The 20,000-nt window shown below is 45.5% G+C and overlaps 1 protein-coding gene across 1 annotated transcript in view; it reads left to right on the forward strand.

The window, feature by feature from the left end:
* Window positions 1-3,143: 3,143 nt before the first annotated feature.
* Window positions 3,144-20,000, forward strand: part of LOC311308098 (OTU domain-containing protein 7A-like) — a gene marked incomplete at its 3' end in the record, with an annotated part of 67,458 nt that continues 50,601 nt past the window's right edge. Inside the window, exons 1-3 of the mRNA XM_084437034.1 lie at window positions 3,144-3,230; window positions 7,837-7,963; window positions 12,479-12,632. Of these exons, the coding sequence (XP_084293160.1) occupies window positions 12,548-12,632 (85 nt within the window). The 5' untranslated portion in view covers window positions 3,144-3,230; window positions 7,837-7,963; window positions 12,479-12,547. The remainder of the gene's footprint in view (window positions 3,231-7,836; window positions 7,964-12,478; window positions 12,633-20,000) is intronic.

A 20,000-nucleotide genomic window follows, 5' to 3' on the forward strand; every position in this document is an offset into this window, starting at 1 on the left:
ATGCTTCAGTTGTGTGGAACTGGAAACTGGGCAGCAGGGAGGCATAGTGCTGTCATGTGACCCTGGGAAAACTCAACCATGCTGTTTGAGTCAGTGTAGAGTTTCAGAGGTTTAGAGGCGTGTTGCTGCCTATGTAGACCTAGGGCCCTGCTTGAATACTCTAGAAAGGCCTCCTTCCTTCCTCCCTTCCTTCAAGTCATCTGGGATCTAACAGGATGGAATAGGGGAAAGACTGTGCTCCTCCACACAGCTGTAGCCAAATCAGTCGCCGTAGCCGATCTGATCTCAAAGGAAGGAACCCAAAGACCTGAGAAACCTGCTTCTCTCAAGACATTCTCACAAGAGCTAGCACTTTAGGGACTAATCAGATTATATCTCTTTTACCACAGTAGAGCTTCGTAAGGGTCACCTTCACCAAGTTTAGTTCATAACACAAGTACATGGGCTAGCTGTTTATTAGTAGCTGAAGAGCAGTAGCACTTTAGCTTTCAGAGTCAGTTTGTTTAAACAAAGGAATGTTGAGTAACTAATGAACTCCAGTTGCTGTCAAGCAAAGACCCGTAGCCTAAATCTATCCTTTTAAGGAGTGTAACTCATTTCCTTCAACAGAGGAATTGTCATTAAATGACACATTCCGAATTTATCATGAAAAGCCATGTTATAAGGTTATAAGCTATGTTATAAGGTTATTTACAATCATATAAAACGGCCAATATCAAAATTTTGTCAAACGGTGCACTCTCGAAATATAGCCTGCCACCGCTAACACACTCAATGGATCCACAAATGCATAGACAAAATCCCTCAAAAACACCATAAACTCTCGTTGTCAAAGACAGGAAACTCACCGAGTGGTCACTGGTGTCTGTTGATGTTCTGGCAAAAAAAAACAACCACAAAGTGATGCTTCCAATCGGGTTTTATTGATCATATTATATCCATTGATTTGTATAGACCTTTCCGAGCAGTCAATCACGTGGAGAATAATAACCATTATACAACGTTATAGATCCGGTCCATTGTCTCTATCGGTCAGTTTGCATTCCAGCCGTGGCGATAACCACGATATCCCCACGCTAAGATGGAATGTTCGCACATCTTTTAATATAAATCCACCTCTTATTAGTAGCCGTGGCAACGTCCAGATCAATGTTTACAAAGATGTGCTGTAGCATTGTCGTTGCCTGGCAACGTTCCCTTTTTCAGCGGAAGTATCCGCAAATGATTTACAAATAGTTCCATTAAAAATACATTTTAAAGTTCGTATTGTCTTTCTATTTGAAATATTGACAGATAAATGTGGCAACCGTTGTATAAAAGCATTATGGAACTCGAAGCCGTGGGATGTCACGGATATCGTCACGGCTAGCGGGGTGTAACGGCACTCCCATATCCATGACATCCCACTGCTTCTCGTTCCATGATGCTTTCATAAGGTTGCTTGATTTCTTAAGACCACGCCTCTGATGTCCCACAAACAAAGCTTGTCCCCGTGTTGTGTTCATAGATTAGACATTAGTTTGAAGAAAATGGTTCTTAAAACTACAGAAAACTGTCTTGCAGGCTGCTGTACCATAATGTTATAAGAAAACAAGCTGTACATACTCCACACCTCCCTCCACACATCAGTTTACAGCAGCGCCGACACAAAACGCTACGAAGCTAACGTTAAGCTAATGTTAAGTGCTTGATGTACAGTAGCTAATTAGCCTGTAGTTAACAGATCAGACTTATTTTCTAAGAATGGATGCCAGTAACTTACTCACCCTGCTTTACATGTGCAGTTTCTGTCGACTCCGCGATTTGTCCTGATGAATTTCAATTTCTGGAGGCGTCTGTGCCTTCCGCATAGATTGCCAACACCTAGCATCAACTCGTACAGTACACCTGCTCTGTCCGAAATCCAAATCTCATGGATATATCCTTGTGTAAAATAGTTCAGGCCTTTCTGTAGAACTCTCTTAGACAAAGTAGTGGAATTTGGCAAATAACATACAGCAATATTGTTAGGAATCCTTGAGAGAATCATCAGGTATGTGATATTCAGTAGAAATTTGATTAACAGGTGCGTTCGTAAATGCTCTCTGAGAATCTGCTCAACGTCATAGAGCGCTCTGAAATCAGTTAATTTACGGACGGTCAGTTAGCTCGGACAAACCGTTTTTTCAGTCAGATAACCCAGGGCACGCTCTGAGTGCTCCCAGAGCGCAGTGCTCTGAATTTTCGAACGAGGAAGCTCGGAGCGCTCTGAATTTCCGAATAACCAGAGAGCATTCCGGGTGTGCTCCGAATAACCAGAGAGCATTCCGGGTGTGCTCCGAATAACCAGAGAGCATTCCGGGTGTGCTCCGAGCGTGTTTACCAACGCACCCAACCTGCTCCAAAGCTAGTGGCATCCCATATTTGTTTTGATCAACAAACACTTCTACCTAAAACTATCAATGAAATACCAGCTGCAAAGCAGTCCTAGACCTCTCGTATTGTTGTTGTTATTGTTGTTGTTGTATAGACTGTGACCCGGAAGCGGCTCTTCTTCTTCTACTACGGTAGCCTCCAAACTCAGTCAAGACCTCCCAGTTCAGTTCAAGCGGAAATTGTGAACGGGGACGCTTGTCAGATGCCTTGCACCTGCGCACCTACTGTGTGTTGTGTGTGTGTCTGTCTGACTGTGTCTCTCTTTATTCCTGAGTCTTTGCCCTCTGTTGGTATCTTGAGAGTGAGGCGTTCCATCCAGGGCAGGGAGAGATGATTGTGATTCACGCCGTCTTGTGAAGGCACGCCACACATGGATGCTGAGAAATGCTTCAGTAGCCTGGCGATCTGAATCATCAGAATACTTAGTACAGTAGCCTGGCGATCTGAATCATCAGAATACTTAGTACAGTAGCCTGTAGAATACAGAATGAGTCCAGTCTGAGCTTCACAGGTTGACCAATATCCTGCTTTATTGATATGAATGCTAACCTCTGCATCGCTCTCATCACCTCTCACTGTATGGCTTTCCATAATACAGTGATCTGGTCAAGCTTGAGCTGGTCTGCATGAAAAAGGTTCTCTCTAAAGGTTCTATGAAATTCGGAAATTGAGTTACTTCCTGACATTGGACTCTGTATGTGTCTTCCTTTTCAGGTCTGAGACAGCAACCAGCTTTGATATTGCGGGTCATCGAGAATCTCTGTTATGCTTTTGTTAATGCTGGAAGAATCTGCACCCAAAAAGATCAACTCATGGTAAGTATAGAAATAAACAATCATTACTTAATCTGCATTACATGGTGCCTTGTCTGAGATTGACCTTCCTATAGGAGAAAAGACCACAAAGTAAAGAGGTTGTGGAGGACTTGTCACCCTGGTGACAAGAGGGACGTGGGGCGTATGTAGGAGTTCATTCGGTCGCCCCCATTTGCAGCCGGTAGGTTGCGAGACAGTAGCAGCAGCAGGCAGTCAGTCAGTGGCCGGTCCAACAGTCCCCCTTCAGTCAGTGGCCGGTCCAACAGTCCCCCTTCAGTCAGTGGCCGGTCCAACAGTCCCCCTTCAGTCAGTGGCCGGTCCAACAGTCCCCCTTGCAATATGAAACATGGGCTGTAAAAAGTAGCCATTTTCTACTGACAGACTTTGCTCCCGTGGTCAGGTTAAAATGTGGACCTCTGAATCCAGATAGACTTGCAAGCATGGGGATGTGGTCACATGACGCTGGTGATGGCTCTGTATGGACCTGTTAGATGACCATGATAAGCTAACACTCTGTAGATCAGAACCATTACCGTCTGCTTTGGCTGGTTCCTGAAGGCTCACCTAGGTTAGCAAAATTCCGGTAATATTCACTAACTTTCCTGGGAATTAATGGGAATTCACAGGAATAAACGGGACATTTCGGGGAATTAATAGGAATAATTCAGTTTTCTAGTTTATTCCCGTTCATTCCCATAAATTCTGAATGTTTCAGCCCTAGTCCCACCTACGGGGTTAGCCTGTAGTGCTGCTGTGATTGGCTGGGCCAGGCTACCATGTGGTTATTTTATGAGCACCGGTCTTCACTCAGGGAATGGGAATGTCCCACTTTTTCATACGTTTTTCTACTCAGTCCTGCACTCTTCTGAATGCTCAAACACCCCTCTCCCTCCAGACCCCATCAATGATGAGAAGATTCTGCTGATCAGAACTCTGTTTAGGACAACATGAAGACCCCCATGCTGTGACTTGATAGTGGGGCTGCTGTGGTTCCACTGATACTTATCTGATGATGGGTCCCCCCTTTTCTGTGCGTGGCTGTAAGCCAGTGCATCAAAGATAGCAAATGTCCGGTTGTCCCTCCCTCCCTCCCTCCCTCCCTCCCTCCCTCCCTCCCTCCCTCCCTCCCTCCCTCCTTCCCTTCCTCCGTCGTGTTGTTGACCTGCAGTTCTATGTTGCTACCACAAGAGGCAGTGCTTTTTTGTGCATGGCTGTAAGCCAGCGCACCTAGAATACGTTCTAACAAAGGCTGATTGCCGAAACGCGTTAGCGTATTTTGTATGATGTGAGCCAAATATAAACATGTGAAAAGTGAGTATTTTGTCCTCCTTAAATTGAACAACTGAGATGTGCTACCATTGCTATGTTTGCAAGCTTTTTCAAGCACCTAGAATAGCGTTTGTCCGGTTATCACTCACTCCCTCCCTCCCTCCGGTTAATGTTGACCTGCATTTCTCTGTTGGCACCACAAGAGGCAGTAGTCCCAGCACACCAAAATAAAGAAGGACACCAAAATCAACCTACCGATCTCCACTGCACAAGTAGAGTAGTGGTGAAAGCATTGGACTCGGGAGACCGGGGTTCAAGGCCCTGGTGGGGATGACTTTATGGGACTATACCCCAAACCTCCACATGTTCATCCTTTCACTCCAACCTTTACCACTTGCCTTATAGGTCAGATCCTGTCCCAACCCCAACCCTTATTCTAACCCCAACCCACACTAGGGACTGGAAGAAGGACACCAAAACCAACCCACCGATCTCCACTACACAAGTAGAGTAGTGGTGAGAGCATTGGACTCCCACCCGGGAGACGGGGGTTCAAGGCCCTGGTGGGGATGACTTTATGGGACTATACCCCAAACCTCCACACTTTCATCCTTTCACTCCAATCTTTTTATCCCTTACCTTTGTCCAGAAACAGAAGTTGAACCAATTGCAGCAAAATAGCTAACGTTACAGGAATCATCAGTGTAACTGCTTTAGCCACTGACCGCTACCATTAATGTTATGGGAGCTGCTGCTAGTTGTTGTGAGCTCATGAGCTAACTGGCTATCCCGCTCTTATTGTGCTGGATTAGCATTGGAAGCATTGGATCTGATGTTTCCAGGCGACAAGACCTATCTTAATTTATCAGACATTATTTCATGTAATTTCAATTCACAGCTATTTCAGTGGCATGACTAGCTTCCGTTCGACCAGTCCTGAACAGAAACAAGCCAGCCACGCACATAAGCCAGGCTGGACCTGGCCTGGTTAGCCTGGTGAGACCATCCTGATCTCACAAGCTCACTTTCAGTTTCTCTCCACAGATCGGTCTGACCCCCCCCTCTCTCTCCAGCGATCTCAGGGGGCGGGAGTGCTCGCCTTGATAGACAAACTCCTTCAGCCAAGCAGCGTAAAACAAAACGTCACATGAAAGGCCGAAATGTCTTTTCCGCCGAGAAACTCTGCTAGTGCAAACTATTGTTCTTCTTTAATTGTTGTTACTGAGTCTATTTCTGCAATAACTGCATTTATGGCTGTGTTTATTCTACGTTTATTAACGTTAACCTCAACGCTCTTTGCTTCGGGCGCCTGCTATTTTGCCAACGACGTGTATTTCATGTCATCAACTATGGGACCCAATCAGGGGCTACATCCCCACTGGGGGGCAGGACGCAGTCCCTGATTGGCCCGGTTGCAAATGCAGTCTCTGGAAATCGTTCTAGATAGGGGGAAGTCCAGACTGATCTGCAGAGAGAAACTGAAAGTGAGCTCGCGTGATCAGGACGGACTGTAGTAAGAGATCTTCCCCTTGCCATTCGTAGTCCTAATAAGTGAAATTGGAAAAGAAGATGGGAAAGACTGTGTGTTTGATATGAAATCCCTCCAGGACGTATTAAATGTAACCCCCTGCATGTCTTTTTAAGTAGACAGCTCTATTCCTGGATTTGAACAGTGTGTGCTTTGGCCCAGTTACTTGACTGAGTGGATCCTCTTCAGCTCCACTTCCTGCTTGTGTCCTGCAGGACTATATAGTACATTAGCACCGATAGGCCTACTACTACTGCAACACCTAGGCTAGTCCCAATGAGCTTCTCCTTAATGCTACGTTGTCATTGCTGGTAGCTTTGGCTTTAGATGGGTTTATGCTGGTTTAGAGTCAAATACAGTTTAAATATCTGACGTCCATACTGAAGATGAACACTGTTGCATATAAAGTAGAGGAACACTGAATTCCAGAGGGTAATCTCAAGGATTATCTTCATATAAGAGCATAATAACACAGGCTACATGTTCCTGCTACATCCTGTTTTAACTATTGCAGCCGGCTTCATTTTTCTGCTGAGTCGGGTGGATTCTCAGTGAGTCAGCAGAAAAGGGCTGTGTAGGGACTTGAAGCACAGGGCCTGTGAAGGTTAACAAAGGCTATCTATTCTATGTTCATGAATGTTGTTTAGAAGAAGCTGGAAAGGGCATAGTGGCATTAAGTGTGTGCATATAATAGTCATTGAAGCTTGAAAGTCAAAACAGAATAACATAATAACCAATTGAAGCTGGACTTATGTCATCCTGACCCCAAACACAATAATTATGAATTGTTCACTTAGAAATAGATTTAATCCTGAAGTTCATTATAGGATAAATAAATGGCCAATGCAGGGATCAAACCAGCAACCCTGGTACTGGGAGGATCGTGCTCCAACCATTCACGGCCAGAACCTCTCAGCGATGTGCTACAGGTCGTGTCCGTAAACAGGAGATATCCAGAGTCCTGGGCTGGCGCCAAACCCACACCTGTGGCTGAGTCTTGGCCGGGGAACTGAATACATGATTCATGGTGTAATCTGAATATATGAAATCCACAAACACTGACAGTTCCCCCTCTCACCCAGCTGGAAACAGCCCGTCTCACTGCTCAGGCCCGTCTCACTGCTCAGGCCCGTCTCACTGCTCAGGCCCCGGTACCAAACAAGGTCATGGATCATCATCTGCTCTGAAGGGGCTCAGAACACACAGGCTTTAGGTACAGGACATGTTAAAGGCTTGAGTTCAGGACATGTTAAAGGCTTTAGGTACAGGACATGTAAAAGGCTTTAGGTACAGGACATGTAAAAGGCTTTAGGATCAGGACATGTAAAAGGCTTTAGGTACATGTTAAAGGGTTAGGGTACAGGACATGTTAAAGGGTTAGCCCTTTAACATGTCCTGTACCTAAAGACATGTCCTGTACCTAAAGCCTTTAACATGTCCTGTACCCTAAGGTACAGGACATGTTAAAGCATCTGGTTTGAATGATTCAGGCCAGAGAAACAAACACCTGGTCTGAATGAATCAAGTGAGTGAAAGAAATGATTGTGTTTACTGTAGTTACTACAGTGCTACTGTATCTGATGATGGGGCAGTTCACATGCCCGTCTCTGCAAACACACACTCAGAAATATGAGAGGAACCGCAAGCATAGTGGGCCTGGCTGTATGAAGTGTGTGGGCAGTAAACAATGGCATTGTCGTGTGTGTGTGTGTGTGTGTGTGTGTGTGTGTGTGTGTGTGTGTGTGTGTGTGTGTGTGTGTGTGTGTGCGCGTGTGTGTGTGTGTGTCCTGTTTGCTGTCTCTCTCCCAGGCGTCCCTGTGAGCAGTCTTCCTTCCATCACTGGTCCATGTGATGATGGACTAGAACCTTCCTGACCAATCACACAGCAGCATGCCTCTGACAGGCCTGCTCCTCACCCCACTGTGATCAGGTGGAAGTAAGTGGGCTCTTCCTCACTCTTAAGGACAGTCTTTTAAAGTCTATATTGACATGTTTAAAACTATTTTTTCAAGAAGAGACGATCAAACAAGCCAGATGTACAGTAAACATGTCCCTCACCAGTTTGCGCTGATGAAGGAATGGAAAAGTGATATTTTCTTCATGAATATATGACATGTTTGAAGTGTTATTAATTATATGTGCATATTATTTAACACCTGGAGCTCAACACGTTGTGTGAAAAGTAGAAGGGCTGACTGAGCACTTTCTATTTGGAAATCTAGGCACAAATGACTCTCCTCAATAGCCCCTGTAAAGATGTCATGTGCACCAGTCAGCTGTTTGCTTGCGTCGGGGAAGGCGAAGCAGAACAGTTATGCTGCTCCTGCACTGGTGAAATGTCCCATCGCTGCAGCTAAACCAAAGGGTTGAGTGTAGTATAATACATGTCTGCTGTCCATCGGGCTGCGTTCACCCTGTTTCTGGTTCTGAGAGAAGCTTGTTCAAGTGCATACCCATTTACACAATCCAGCTGTTTGAAGCTTCGCAGAGCTGGATTATGTTTCCTCATGCTGTTCAACAGAACACATTCTGCCTTCAGTGTGAGCCTCTCAGCGCGGACCTATATTACCATCACAGAGCTCGTGAGCACAGCTGTCAACTCTACAACGAATCCCCACAGACTCCTCACCTGAGGGCGTTATTAACTTCCTCACGCTTGAACACTCACAGTAATATGACCTGATAGAGAGACCATCTCTGATCTATCCAACATGATCAAACCGCCTAAATAAGAGTCAGCTGATCTATATTGTGAAATATAATGACTATAACTAATGATACCTGACTAACAATATGACTGTGACTAATTGCACCCACAATTACACTTAACCTTGATACTAACCTGCAGTAGGAGAATCATACCATTTAGAACAAGCACCAAAATAGCTACTTAACACCTCGAGCTCTGAACTCTGTGGATTTAGAAAGAATAGACCGACCATTCTCAACCAGTGATCCGCAGAGCGCCATCCAGTGGGCTGCGGAGGTAGTGGTAGCCTACTGACAAACGGTTAGAAAAAAAATACAAGAAAATAAAATTGATGAATTCATTTACAAAGCTTGTTATTTTTATATCTAAATGTACTCAAAAATTCACATATAAATAAAAAATGTATAATTTCAATGATGAGTTTCGTTTGAATACACGCCAAGCTGGTGTTGAGACAAATGTGTTGGGCTAACGTAGCTAGCGAACATTCCCTCAGATCTCATGTATTTGGAAAGGTGGTCCTCGGGATTTTTTATCAATCAAAATGGGGCTTAAGTTACAAAAGGTTGAGAACCCCTGGAATAGACTATAGCTTTACTGAGACACCAAGCAGCATTTTCTAATGTATAAAGCTAAAAGTACTTGGCAGTAGGAAAAATGAATAGTGGCCAACAACCTCAGGTGGTGGGCTCTGACACGTGTGTGTGACGGATGAGCTAACACACACACTAACACACACACTAACACACACACTAACACACACACTAACACACACACTAAAACACACACTAACACACACACTAACACACACACTAACACACACTAACACACACACTAACACACACACTAACACACACACTAAAACACACACTAACACACACACTAACACACACTAACACACACACTAACACACACACTAACACACACACTAAAACACACACTAACACACAGACTAACACACACTAACACACACACTAACACACACACTAACACACACACTAAAACACACACTAACACACACACTAACACACACACTAACACACACACTAACACACACACTAACACACACTAACACACACTAACACACACACTAACACACACACTAACACACACACTAAAACACACACTAACACACAGACTAACACACACACTAACACACACACTAACACACACTAAAACACACACTAAAACACACACTAACACACACACTAACACACACACTAACACACACACTAAAACACACACTAACACACACACTAACACACACACTAACACACACACTAACACACACTAACACACACACTAACACACACACTAACACACACACTAACACACACTAAAACACACACTAACACACACACTAACACACACACTAACACACACACTAAAACACACACTAACACACACACTAACACACACACTAAAACACACACTAACACACACACTAACACACACTAACACACACACTAAAACACACACTAAAACACACACTAACACACACACTAACACACACACTAACACACACACTAAAACACACACTAACACACACACTAACACACGGGCCCTTCTAAAGCCCCCCAGCCTCATCAGGGGGGGACGGTAAGGGAAAGAGAATAAATCTGTCCATTTCAGCCTTGGATACGACGTGGTGTCTCTAAAGAACAGCCCTGCTCTGCCTGGGTCACAGAACCACATCTCCCAGCAGCCTCTCCTCACACAGCCTGCCCACATCTCCCAGCATCCTCTCCTCACACAGCCTGCCCACATCTCCCAGCAGCCTCTCCTCACACAGCCTGCCCACATCTCCCAGCATCCTCTCCACCACACACAGTCTCTCCACCACACACAGTCTCTCCACCACACACAGTCTCTCCACCACACACAGTCTCTCCACCACACACAGTCTCTCCACCACACAGTCTCTCCACCACACAGTCTCTCCACCACACACAGTCTCTCCACCACACACAGTCTCTCCACCACACAGTCTCTCCACCACACAGTCTCTCCACCACACACAGTCTCTCCACCACACAGTCTCTCCACACACAGTCTCTCCACCACACAGTCTCTCCACCACACAGTCTCTCCACCACACACAGTCTCTCCACCACACAGTCTCTCCACCACACAGTCTCTCCACCACACAGTCTCTCCACCACACAGTCTCTCCACCACACACAGTCTCTCCACCACACAGTCTCTCCACCACACAGTCTCTCCACCACACACAGCCTGCTGGGACAACAGCGCTCCGGTCCCCAGGGAGTCAGGCAGGAAGGAACTGGTTCCCTTTCTCATTGGGCTTGTTATTGGGCTTGTTATTGGGCTTGTTATTGGGCTTGTTATTGGGCTTGTTATTGGGCTTGTTATTGGGCTTGTTATTGGGTTCCTAATGAGGTTTAGTGGACCAACCCTGTCTCAGTTTGATATTTCCCCCAAGTGAACAGGGAGAGAGGAAAGCATGTTTGTTTTGTTCCTCTGGCAGCACAGGAAGTGATAAAAGTACTCCAGGTAGACCAGCCTCTGCTGGGTGAGACCTCGCTGCCTCTTCCACTGGGGAGACCAGCCTCTGCTGGGTGAGACCTCGCTGCCTCTTCCACTGGGGAGACCAGCCTCTGCTGGGTGAGACCTCGCTGCCTCTTCCACTGGGGAGACCAGCCTCTGCTGGGTGAGACCTCGCTGCCTCTTCCACTGGGAAGACCAGCCTCTGCTGGGTGAGACCTCACTGCCTTTTCCACTGGGGAGACCAGCCTCTGCTGGGTGAGACCTCGCTGCCTCTTCCACTGGGAAGACCAGCCTCTGCTGGGTGAGACCTCGCTGCCTCTTCCACTGGGGAGACCAGCCTCTGCTGGGTGAGACCTCGCTGCCTCTTCCACTGGGAAGACCAGCCTCTGCTGGGTGAGACCTCACTAACTCTTCCACTGGGAAGACCAGCCTCTGCTGGGTGAAACCTCACTAACTCTTCCACTGGGGAGACCAGCCTCTGCTGGGTGAGACCGCGCTGCCTCTTCCACTGGGAAGACAAATGGAATCGTATTATCGTGGTGAAACTAGCCTGGTCTCACTTGCTTTGAGAACAAAAGGCAGGAGCATTAAGCAAGGTGGGATAGATTACAGTACGATTATAGTTCCATTTTCAACTGCACCATAACCTCATTATAGTGATTTCTCTTGATAACTTAACATAACATTTTTCAACAGGAAATACAATCACATGAAGAAGTGTGACTCTGGCAGTATGTCCTGACAAATGGAGCACATCAACATATCACAGTATCTTTGACTGAGTGTGCATATGACATGAGAGAGAGAGAGAGAGAGATAGGGAGAGAGAGGGAGAGGGAGAGAGAGAGGGGGGGAGAGAGAGAGAGAGAGACGTCACTGACACACTGGGCACACGGAACACAGTGATGACCTCATCAGTCATTCTCACACACTGGGCAGATTGTTGAGGTTGTGCAGATGGGAGGTGGGAGGCCCAGAGAGCCAGGGTGAGTGTACTAGAGGTCACAATGTGTACATTATATTATCAGTCATTCTGCAGATCGCATGGGTATACTACACAAGCACCACAACACACACACACACACAACCCCCCCCCCCCCCCCCCCCCCACACACACACATATACTGTACACACATCCATTTTGGCTGTCTATCTGAATCGATGATAACTAGGTATTGTGTGTGTGTGTGTGTGTGTGTTTGTGTGTGTGTGTGTGTGTGTGTGTGTTCACAGATGAGAGTGTGAAGGCTGGCGTTGACTAAGGTGACCGCTGCGGCCTGGGCAGCCCACCCCCATGATCACATGACTCTGGACATGGATGCGGTCCTGTCGGACTTCGTTCGCTCCACGGGGGCAGAACCGGGTCTGGCACGAGACCTGCTGGAAGGTAAGACCAGGACCTGGGCTGTGTGTCCCCCAGGGGGACCCTGGTGAGACCAGGACCTGGGCTGTGTGTCCCCCAGGGGGACCCTGGTGAGACCAGGACCTGGGCTGTGTGTCCCCCAGGGGGACCCTGGTGAGACCAGGACCTGGGCTGTGTGTCCCCCAGGGGGACCCTGGTGAGACCAGGACCTGGGCTGTGTGTCCCCCAGGGGGACCCTGGTGAGACCAGGACCTGGGCTGTGTGTCCCCCAGGGGGACCCTGGTGAGACCAGGACCTGGGGTGTGTGTCACGACACACTCTACACACACTCTACACACACTCTACACATGCTACACACACTCTACACACTCTACACACACGCTAAACACTCTACACACATGCTAAACACATTCTACACACACTCTACACACATGCTACACACACTCTACACACACTCTACACTAGGGGTGTGCCCGAATACGAATACGGTATTTGGATGAGCACAAATAGTAGCTTTTTCCCGAATAGTAAATTCATACGAATATTGTAAAAAAATATTCGGGAGGGGGAAGAACAGTCAAATACTGTGTGAGCGAGCGATACGCGCACGTTCTGTCTGCTTGTTGACATGACACGAGGGAGAGAGAGAGACAGAGGCGCACGTGCTTGCAGTCTCGCACCTGCTGTCTGTCTAGACGTCTAGACAACGCGGAGAGGGAGAGAAAGTTTGGAGCGCGCTGAGGAGCCAGATAGTAGGCAGACAACGAACGTAAGCAGCACCGAGGGCGTTTGTCCCTAGTTAACTGGTTTATTGAGACAGTTATTGGATTTTGTTTTCTTGTCGTAGCCTAACTGCTGCAATAGCCTATGTGAACTGTAGCGTTTGTTTGAGCAGAGGAGGATCGGTAGATAGCTTGTTAGCTCAGTGTAGTATATCTAGCTAACGCTAGCTATTTCAGCTACGCATGCTCAGCCTCTCACTAGCCTATATAATATCCGGCTATTTTGAAATATGAAATAATTATGAAAGTATATTTTAACAACTGAAACACAACTGATCAAATGTTTGATCCATGCCGTTGGTGTGTGAATGGCGCTCTGGGCCAGTGTAACAACTGGATGGGGAGCGCGTTACAAATGCAGTACCTATATACCTATGCATTTCCAAACACGAAAACTACGGCAGTGAAAAACAATCAGAGTCTGGTAATGATGAGTTTGTAACCCCGATAGTGTATTCAGCCTGTTATTTTGACTATTTTGGTTCTTGAAGTGGTGTTTTTACAGTGAACTTTTAACATTGAAGTCAACGGGCACTTCCGCATCCGCACCCCAGACTGACCAATATGGCTGCCAGGTGAATAAGGCGAATAGCTGTTCTAGCAAAGTTGCTATGACGACTTATATTTTGATTTAGAAAAATGTTTTTCAGTTTCTAACTAAATGTAGAATGTCCCCCAGTTAAGGGTGGTGGTAGGGTTCTGACACTTCATAGTTTGTTAAAATAAAAACATACAGGATGATGATGAGGAAGAATTATACTTCATAATTAATGATAATAATAATAATATATATAAACAGCAATTCTGATGCGTTGAAAGCACAGCAATTGCAATGCCAATTAATATTAGGCTAAAGAAATGACATTTCCCCTCAGTTTAAACCGTTTTGAACCGACTTCCGGTTTAAGCCCCGCCCTCTTCTGAATACGAATATGAATAATTAGCTTCTCCACACACACGCTAGACACAGTCTACACACACTCTACACACTCTACACACACTCTACACACTCTACACACACTCTACACACTCTACACACTCTACACACACGCTACACACACTCTACACACTCTACACACACTCTACACACTCTACACACACTCTACACACTCTACACACACTCTACACACTCTACACACACTCTACACACGCTACACACACTCTACACACACTCTACACACTCTACACAGTCTACACACACGCTACACACACTCTACACACTCTACACACACTCTACACACTCTACACACACTCTACACACTCTACACACACTCTACACACACTACACACTCTACACACACTCTACACACTCGACACACACTCTACACACACTCTACACACTCGACACACACTCTACACACACTCTACCCACTCTACACACTCTACACACACTCTACACACACTCTACACACTCTACACACACTCTAGACACACGCTACACACTCTACACACACTCTACACACTCGACACACACTCTACACACACTCTACCCACTCTACACACTCTACACACACTCTTCACACACTCGACACACTCTACACACACGCTACACACACTCTACACACTCTACACACACTCTACCCACTCTACACACTCTACACACACTCTACACACACTCTACACACTCTACACACACTCTAGACACACGCTACACACTCTACACACACTATAGTACTCTACACACACTCTATACACTCTACACACACTCTACACACACACTATAGTACTCTACACACTCTACACACACTCTACACACTCTACACACACTCTAGACACACGCTACACACTCTACACACACTATAGTACTCTACACACACTCTATACACTCTACACACACTCTACACACACACTATAGTACTCTACACACACTCTACACACTCTATAGTACTCTACACACACTCTACACACTCTTCACAGTCTACACACAGTCTATAGTACTCTACACACACTCTACACAGTCTATAGTACTCTACACACACTCTACACACACTCTACACAGTCTATAGTACTCTACACACTCTACACACACTCTACACAGTCTATAGTACTCTACACACACTCTACACACACTCTACACACACTCTACACACTCTTCCACAGTCTACACACAGTCTATAGTACTCTACACACACTCTACACACAGTCTATAGTACTCTACACACTTTACCACAGTCTACACACAGTCTATAGTACTCTACACACACCCTATAGTACTCTACACACATTCTACACACTGTCTATAGTACTCTACACACAGTCTATAGTACTCTACACACAGTCTATAGTACTCTACACACACTCTACACACTGTCTATAGTACTCTACACACACTCTACACACAGTCTATAGTACTCTACACACTGTCTATAGTACTCTACACACAGTCTACACAGTCTATAGTACTCTACACACACTCTACACACTCTATAGTACTCTACACAAACTCTACACACACTCTACACACTCTATAGTACTCTACACACACTCTACACAGTCTATAGTACTCCACACACTCTACACACACTCTACACACACTCTACACACAGTCTATAGTACTCTACACACTCTACCACAGTCTACACACAGTCTATAGTATTCTACACACAGTCTATAGTACTCTACACACACTCTACACACAGTCTATAGTACTCTACACACACTCTACACACACACTCTACACACAGTCTATAGTACTCTACACACACTCTACATACAGTCTATAGTACTCTACACACACTCTACACACAGTCTATAGTACTCTACACACACTCTACACACACACTCTACACACAGTCTATAGTACTCTACACACACTCTACATACAGTCTATAGTACTCTACACACACTCTACACAGTCTATAGTACTCTACACACAGTCTATATTTCTCTACACACACTCTACACACAGTCTATAGTACTCTACACACACTCTACACACAGTCTATATTACTCTACACACACTCTACACAGTCTATAGTACTCTACACACACTCTACACACAGTCTATATTACTCTACACACACTCTACACACACTCTACACACAGTCTATAGTACTCTACACACAGTCTATAGTATTAGCTGCTGTTGGTCAGCCCTTCCGGCCAGAGGAGCAGTGGGACAGGATTGTTGAGTATAGAACTCTGCGCCTCCATCTTTGACCAGCAGGTCATCTGTCCTTCAACGGCGTGCTGTCCCGTGATACGCCTGATGAGACGGGACTAAAGGGTGTGTTCCCAGCTGCTTTCCATTGTTTTCCCAGAAGTCTAGATGAAGTGCACTTTTGTTGTGGGTTGGGTGTTTTGTGTGTACACTAAAGCTTGTGATGACCTTTGCTGACTGCTGACTTTTACACGAGCTTGTGTTTAGCGTGTTGTTAGCAGTTAACACTGCACATCAGGTCCATCACCTTCTCAACCATACAGTATACACCAACACCACTGACCAACACACAAACACCACTGACCAACACACAAACACCACTGACCAACACTTTATCTCTAAGGTTCCCTATAGGCCATCTACAACATTTGATATCAACAAAACTATCAACTGATAATGTTAATTATGCAGCTGCAACTAGCTGAGGGTGGAGTGAATGTTAGGGTTAGGGGATAGTGAATGTTAGGGTTAGGGGATAGTGAATGTTAGGGTTAGGGGATAGTGAATGTTAGGGTTAGGGGATAGTGAATGTTAGGGTTAGGGGATAGTGAATGTTAGGGTTAGGGGATAGTGAATGTTAGGGTTAGGGGATAGTGAATGTTAGGGTTAGGGGATAGTGAATGTTAGGGTTAGGGGATAGTGAATGTTAGTGTTAGGGGATAGTGAATGTTAGGGTTAGGGGATAGTGAATGTTAGGGTTAGGGGATAGTGAATGTTAGGGTTAGGGGATAGTGAATGTTAGGGTTAGGGGATAGCTGAATTTGGATGTTTGTTGATAGTCAGCTAATGTTGCAGGACCCTCAAAGTAAAATAATCCAGACAGCAGCGATCTTTCTCTGTCAGGCCTGAATCAAGGACATTATGTAGCTAAAGCAGCATCTGTGTCCTCAGGGGACAGGGGACAGACACCGTGGGCAGGAAGTTGAGCAGACAGACACAGAGAGCTCAGAGAAGTGCTTCATATCCCTGCGTTATCTCATTAAAGACCAACCAGAGCCCAATTTGGTAAGGGAAATATATACACGGGCAGACAGATAAAAAGAATCCTCTCCTTTAATCTGTCTGGAAATCCTTCCCTTTATGAGGTACCACTTTGATCATCTATCACATCGTTATTTGGATTTGAAAGCGCATAAAAAGGCTCATGGATTTATTTTCTTGTATTTATCCTCTGTGGGCTCATGGGTCTTCTCATCGAAGCTCTTCGGATGCAAGCACAAGATACAGAAGACGTTATTTCAAAGCATGCACTGTTTATTTCCTGACTAGTGTTGAGATTGGCTGTGACTTTGCACATGTTGAGATTGCTGTGTTCGGGATCCGACTGGTGTCACTGTTGATCAGTTTGTGCTAATTGTGTCATTATAAAGATTGCATCCTGTGTAGCCTACGATACTTAGGCCTGGAATCTGTTGGGACTGCCTTTTCTAGTGTTCTATTGTGAATTCTATAACTATGGATAGCGTGGATACTGTATATCCATTTCCATCTCTACAACTAGTTCCCTGTCTCTCTCATAGCCGAGCGGTGATAGCTTCATGAGCTTTATGAGCTAACTCCATATGAAACACAGGGAAGGTCAGCGTGCCCTTGACCACCCACTGGGATATATTAGAGTGTGATATCCGTCATTCCGTCTTCCGAGTGAACTGCCCCCACTGAGCTTGTGAGTGTGTGTCCTAGTTAACTCGTAGGACAGGACAGTATAGCCCTGTATATCACACACATCCTCCTGGGCTGGGGTGTGTGTCCTAGTTAACTCGTAGGACAGGACAGTATAGCCCTGTATATCACACACATCCTCCTGGGCTGGGAACGTATCAGGAGGGGAGGGGTTGGCGTTACGTCATGAACGGACCATGAAAGAATGTTCAATCAGCGCGATCATCAGACATGTTCACTGCTGGACGCATGTTGAACACTACAGGCTCTTAACTCACTACAGGCTCTTAACTCACTACAGGCTCTTAACTCACTACAGGCTCTTAACTCACTACAGGCTCTTAACTCACTACAGGCTCTTAACTCACTACAGGCTCTTAACTCACGTCAACACAGATCAAGCAGCGTTATTTCCTCCTCCCCTCTCTCTGTCTCTTTAAAGGAGTAGTAAAGGGAAAATGCATGTTTAGCCCTGTTTTAAGGTTACTTATGATCATATACAATGGTTCAGATCAAAACGTTGACAAAACTAGCACTTTTGAGAAAGTCTGATAATTGCTCTACCACCGTTTAGGTCATACAATGGATGTGGGTGGGCACCGTGAAAAATCATTCAAAAACATGTTAAACTCTTGATTTCAAAGGCAAGAAGCTCACCGAGGGGGTAATTGGTGTCCGTTGGTGTTCTGACATCAAATTCGCCGCAAAGTATGAATCCTGTAGGGTTTTATTGATCATTTTATGAAATCCACTGACTTGTATTGACGTGACCGTTGTAGATGTGTAGATCAATCCGCAGAGGGGATTCAGGAAGTGGAACTACTTACGGTAGCTATTGTTATTGTTCATGTTGCTAGGCTACCTAGTTTGCGGACGTTTACACACTTATGTGCTGCGACTAAATAGTTCTATGCTAAATATTTAAAAAAGCCTTTCCAGATGAACTAGAATCTTACTTTATGGCGAATTATATGTCAGAACGCCAACTAACACCTCGGTGAGTTTCTTGTCTTTGAAATTGAGAGTTTAACATGTTTTTGAATGATTTTTCAAGGTGCCCACCCACATCCATTGTATGACCAAAACGGTGGTAGAGCAATTATCAGACTTTCTCAAATGTGCTAGTTTTGTCAACGTTTTGATCTAAACCATTGTATATGATCATAAGTAACCTTAAAACAGGGCTAAACATGCATTTTCCCTTTACTACTGTACTCCTTTAAGTTCACTCACCAGAGCTGCACATACTTGTGGAAGGGAGGGGTGAAGACACATCCTCTGAATCACTGGACCAGCACCTCTACACCCATACATCCTCTCAACCACTAAACAATGATTCAGTACAGCCAGTCAGTCATTGAAAGTTATAATCCTTTAGAAAGCTTTCTAAACATGTGTTGTGGTGACACACTGTTTCCTGGCCGTACTACAGTACGGTGTATAGAAAAGTAGGGAATACTAGAATGCACAAAATAGTACTGTAATAATATTCTCATTTTCCAACATCCAATACCTGCAGTATGTAATTGTGTAGACAGTGTCAGGCCTTGGCTGCTAGGCCTGTGTCCCTAGGCCTGTGTCTCTAGGCCTGTGTCCCTAGGTCTGTGTCTCTAGGCCTGTGTCTCTAGCCCTGTGTCCCTAGGCCTGTGTCTCTAGGCCTGTGTCCCTAGGCCTGTGTCCCTAGGCCTGTGTCTCTATGCCTGTGTCTCTAGGCCTGTGTCCCTAGGCCTGTGTCTCTAGGCCTGTGTCTCTATGCCTGTGTCTCTAGCCCTGTGTCTCTAGGCCTGT

The sequence above is a fragment of the Borostomias antarcticus genome (genome assembly GCF_949987555.1).
Source record: "Borostomias antarcticus genome assembly, chromosome: 4".
Taxonomy (NCBI): domain Eukaryota; kingdom Metazoa; phylum Chordata; class Actinopteri; order Stomiiformes; family Stomiidae; genus Borostomias; species Borostomias antarcticus.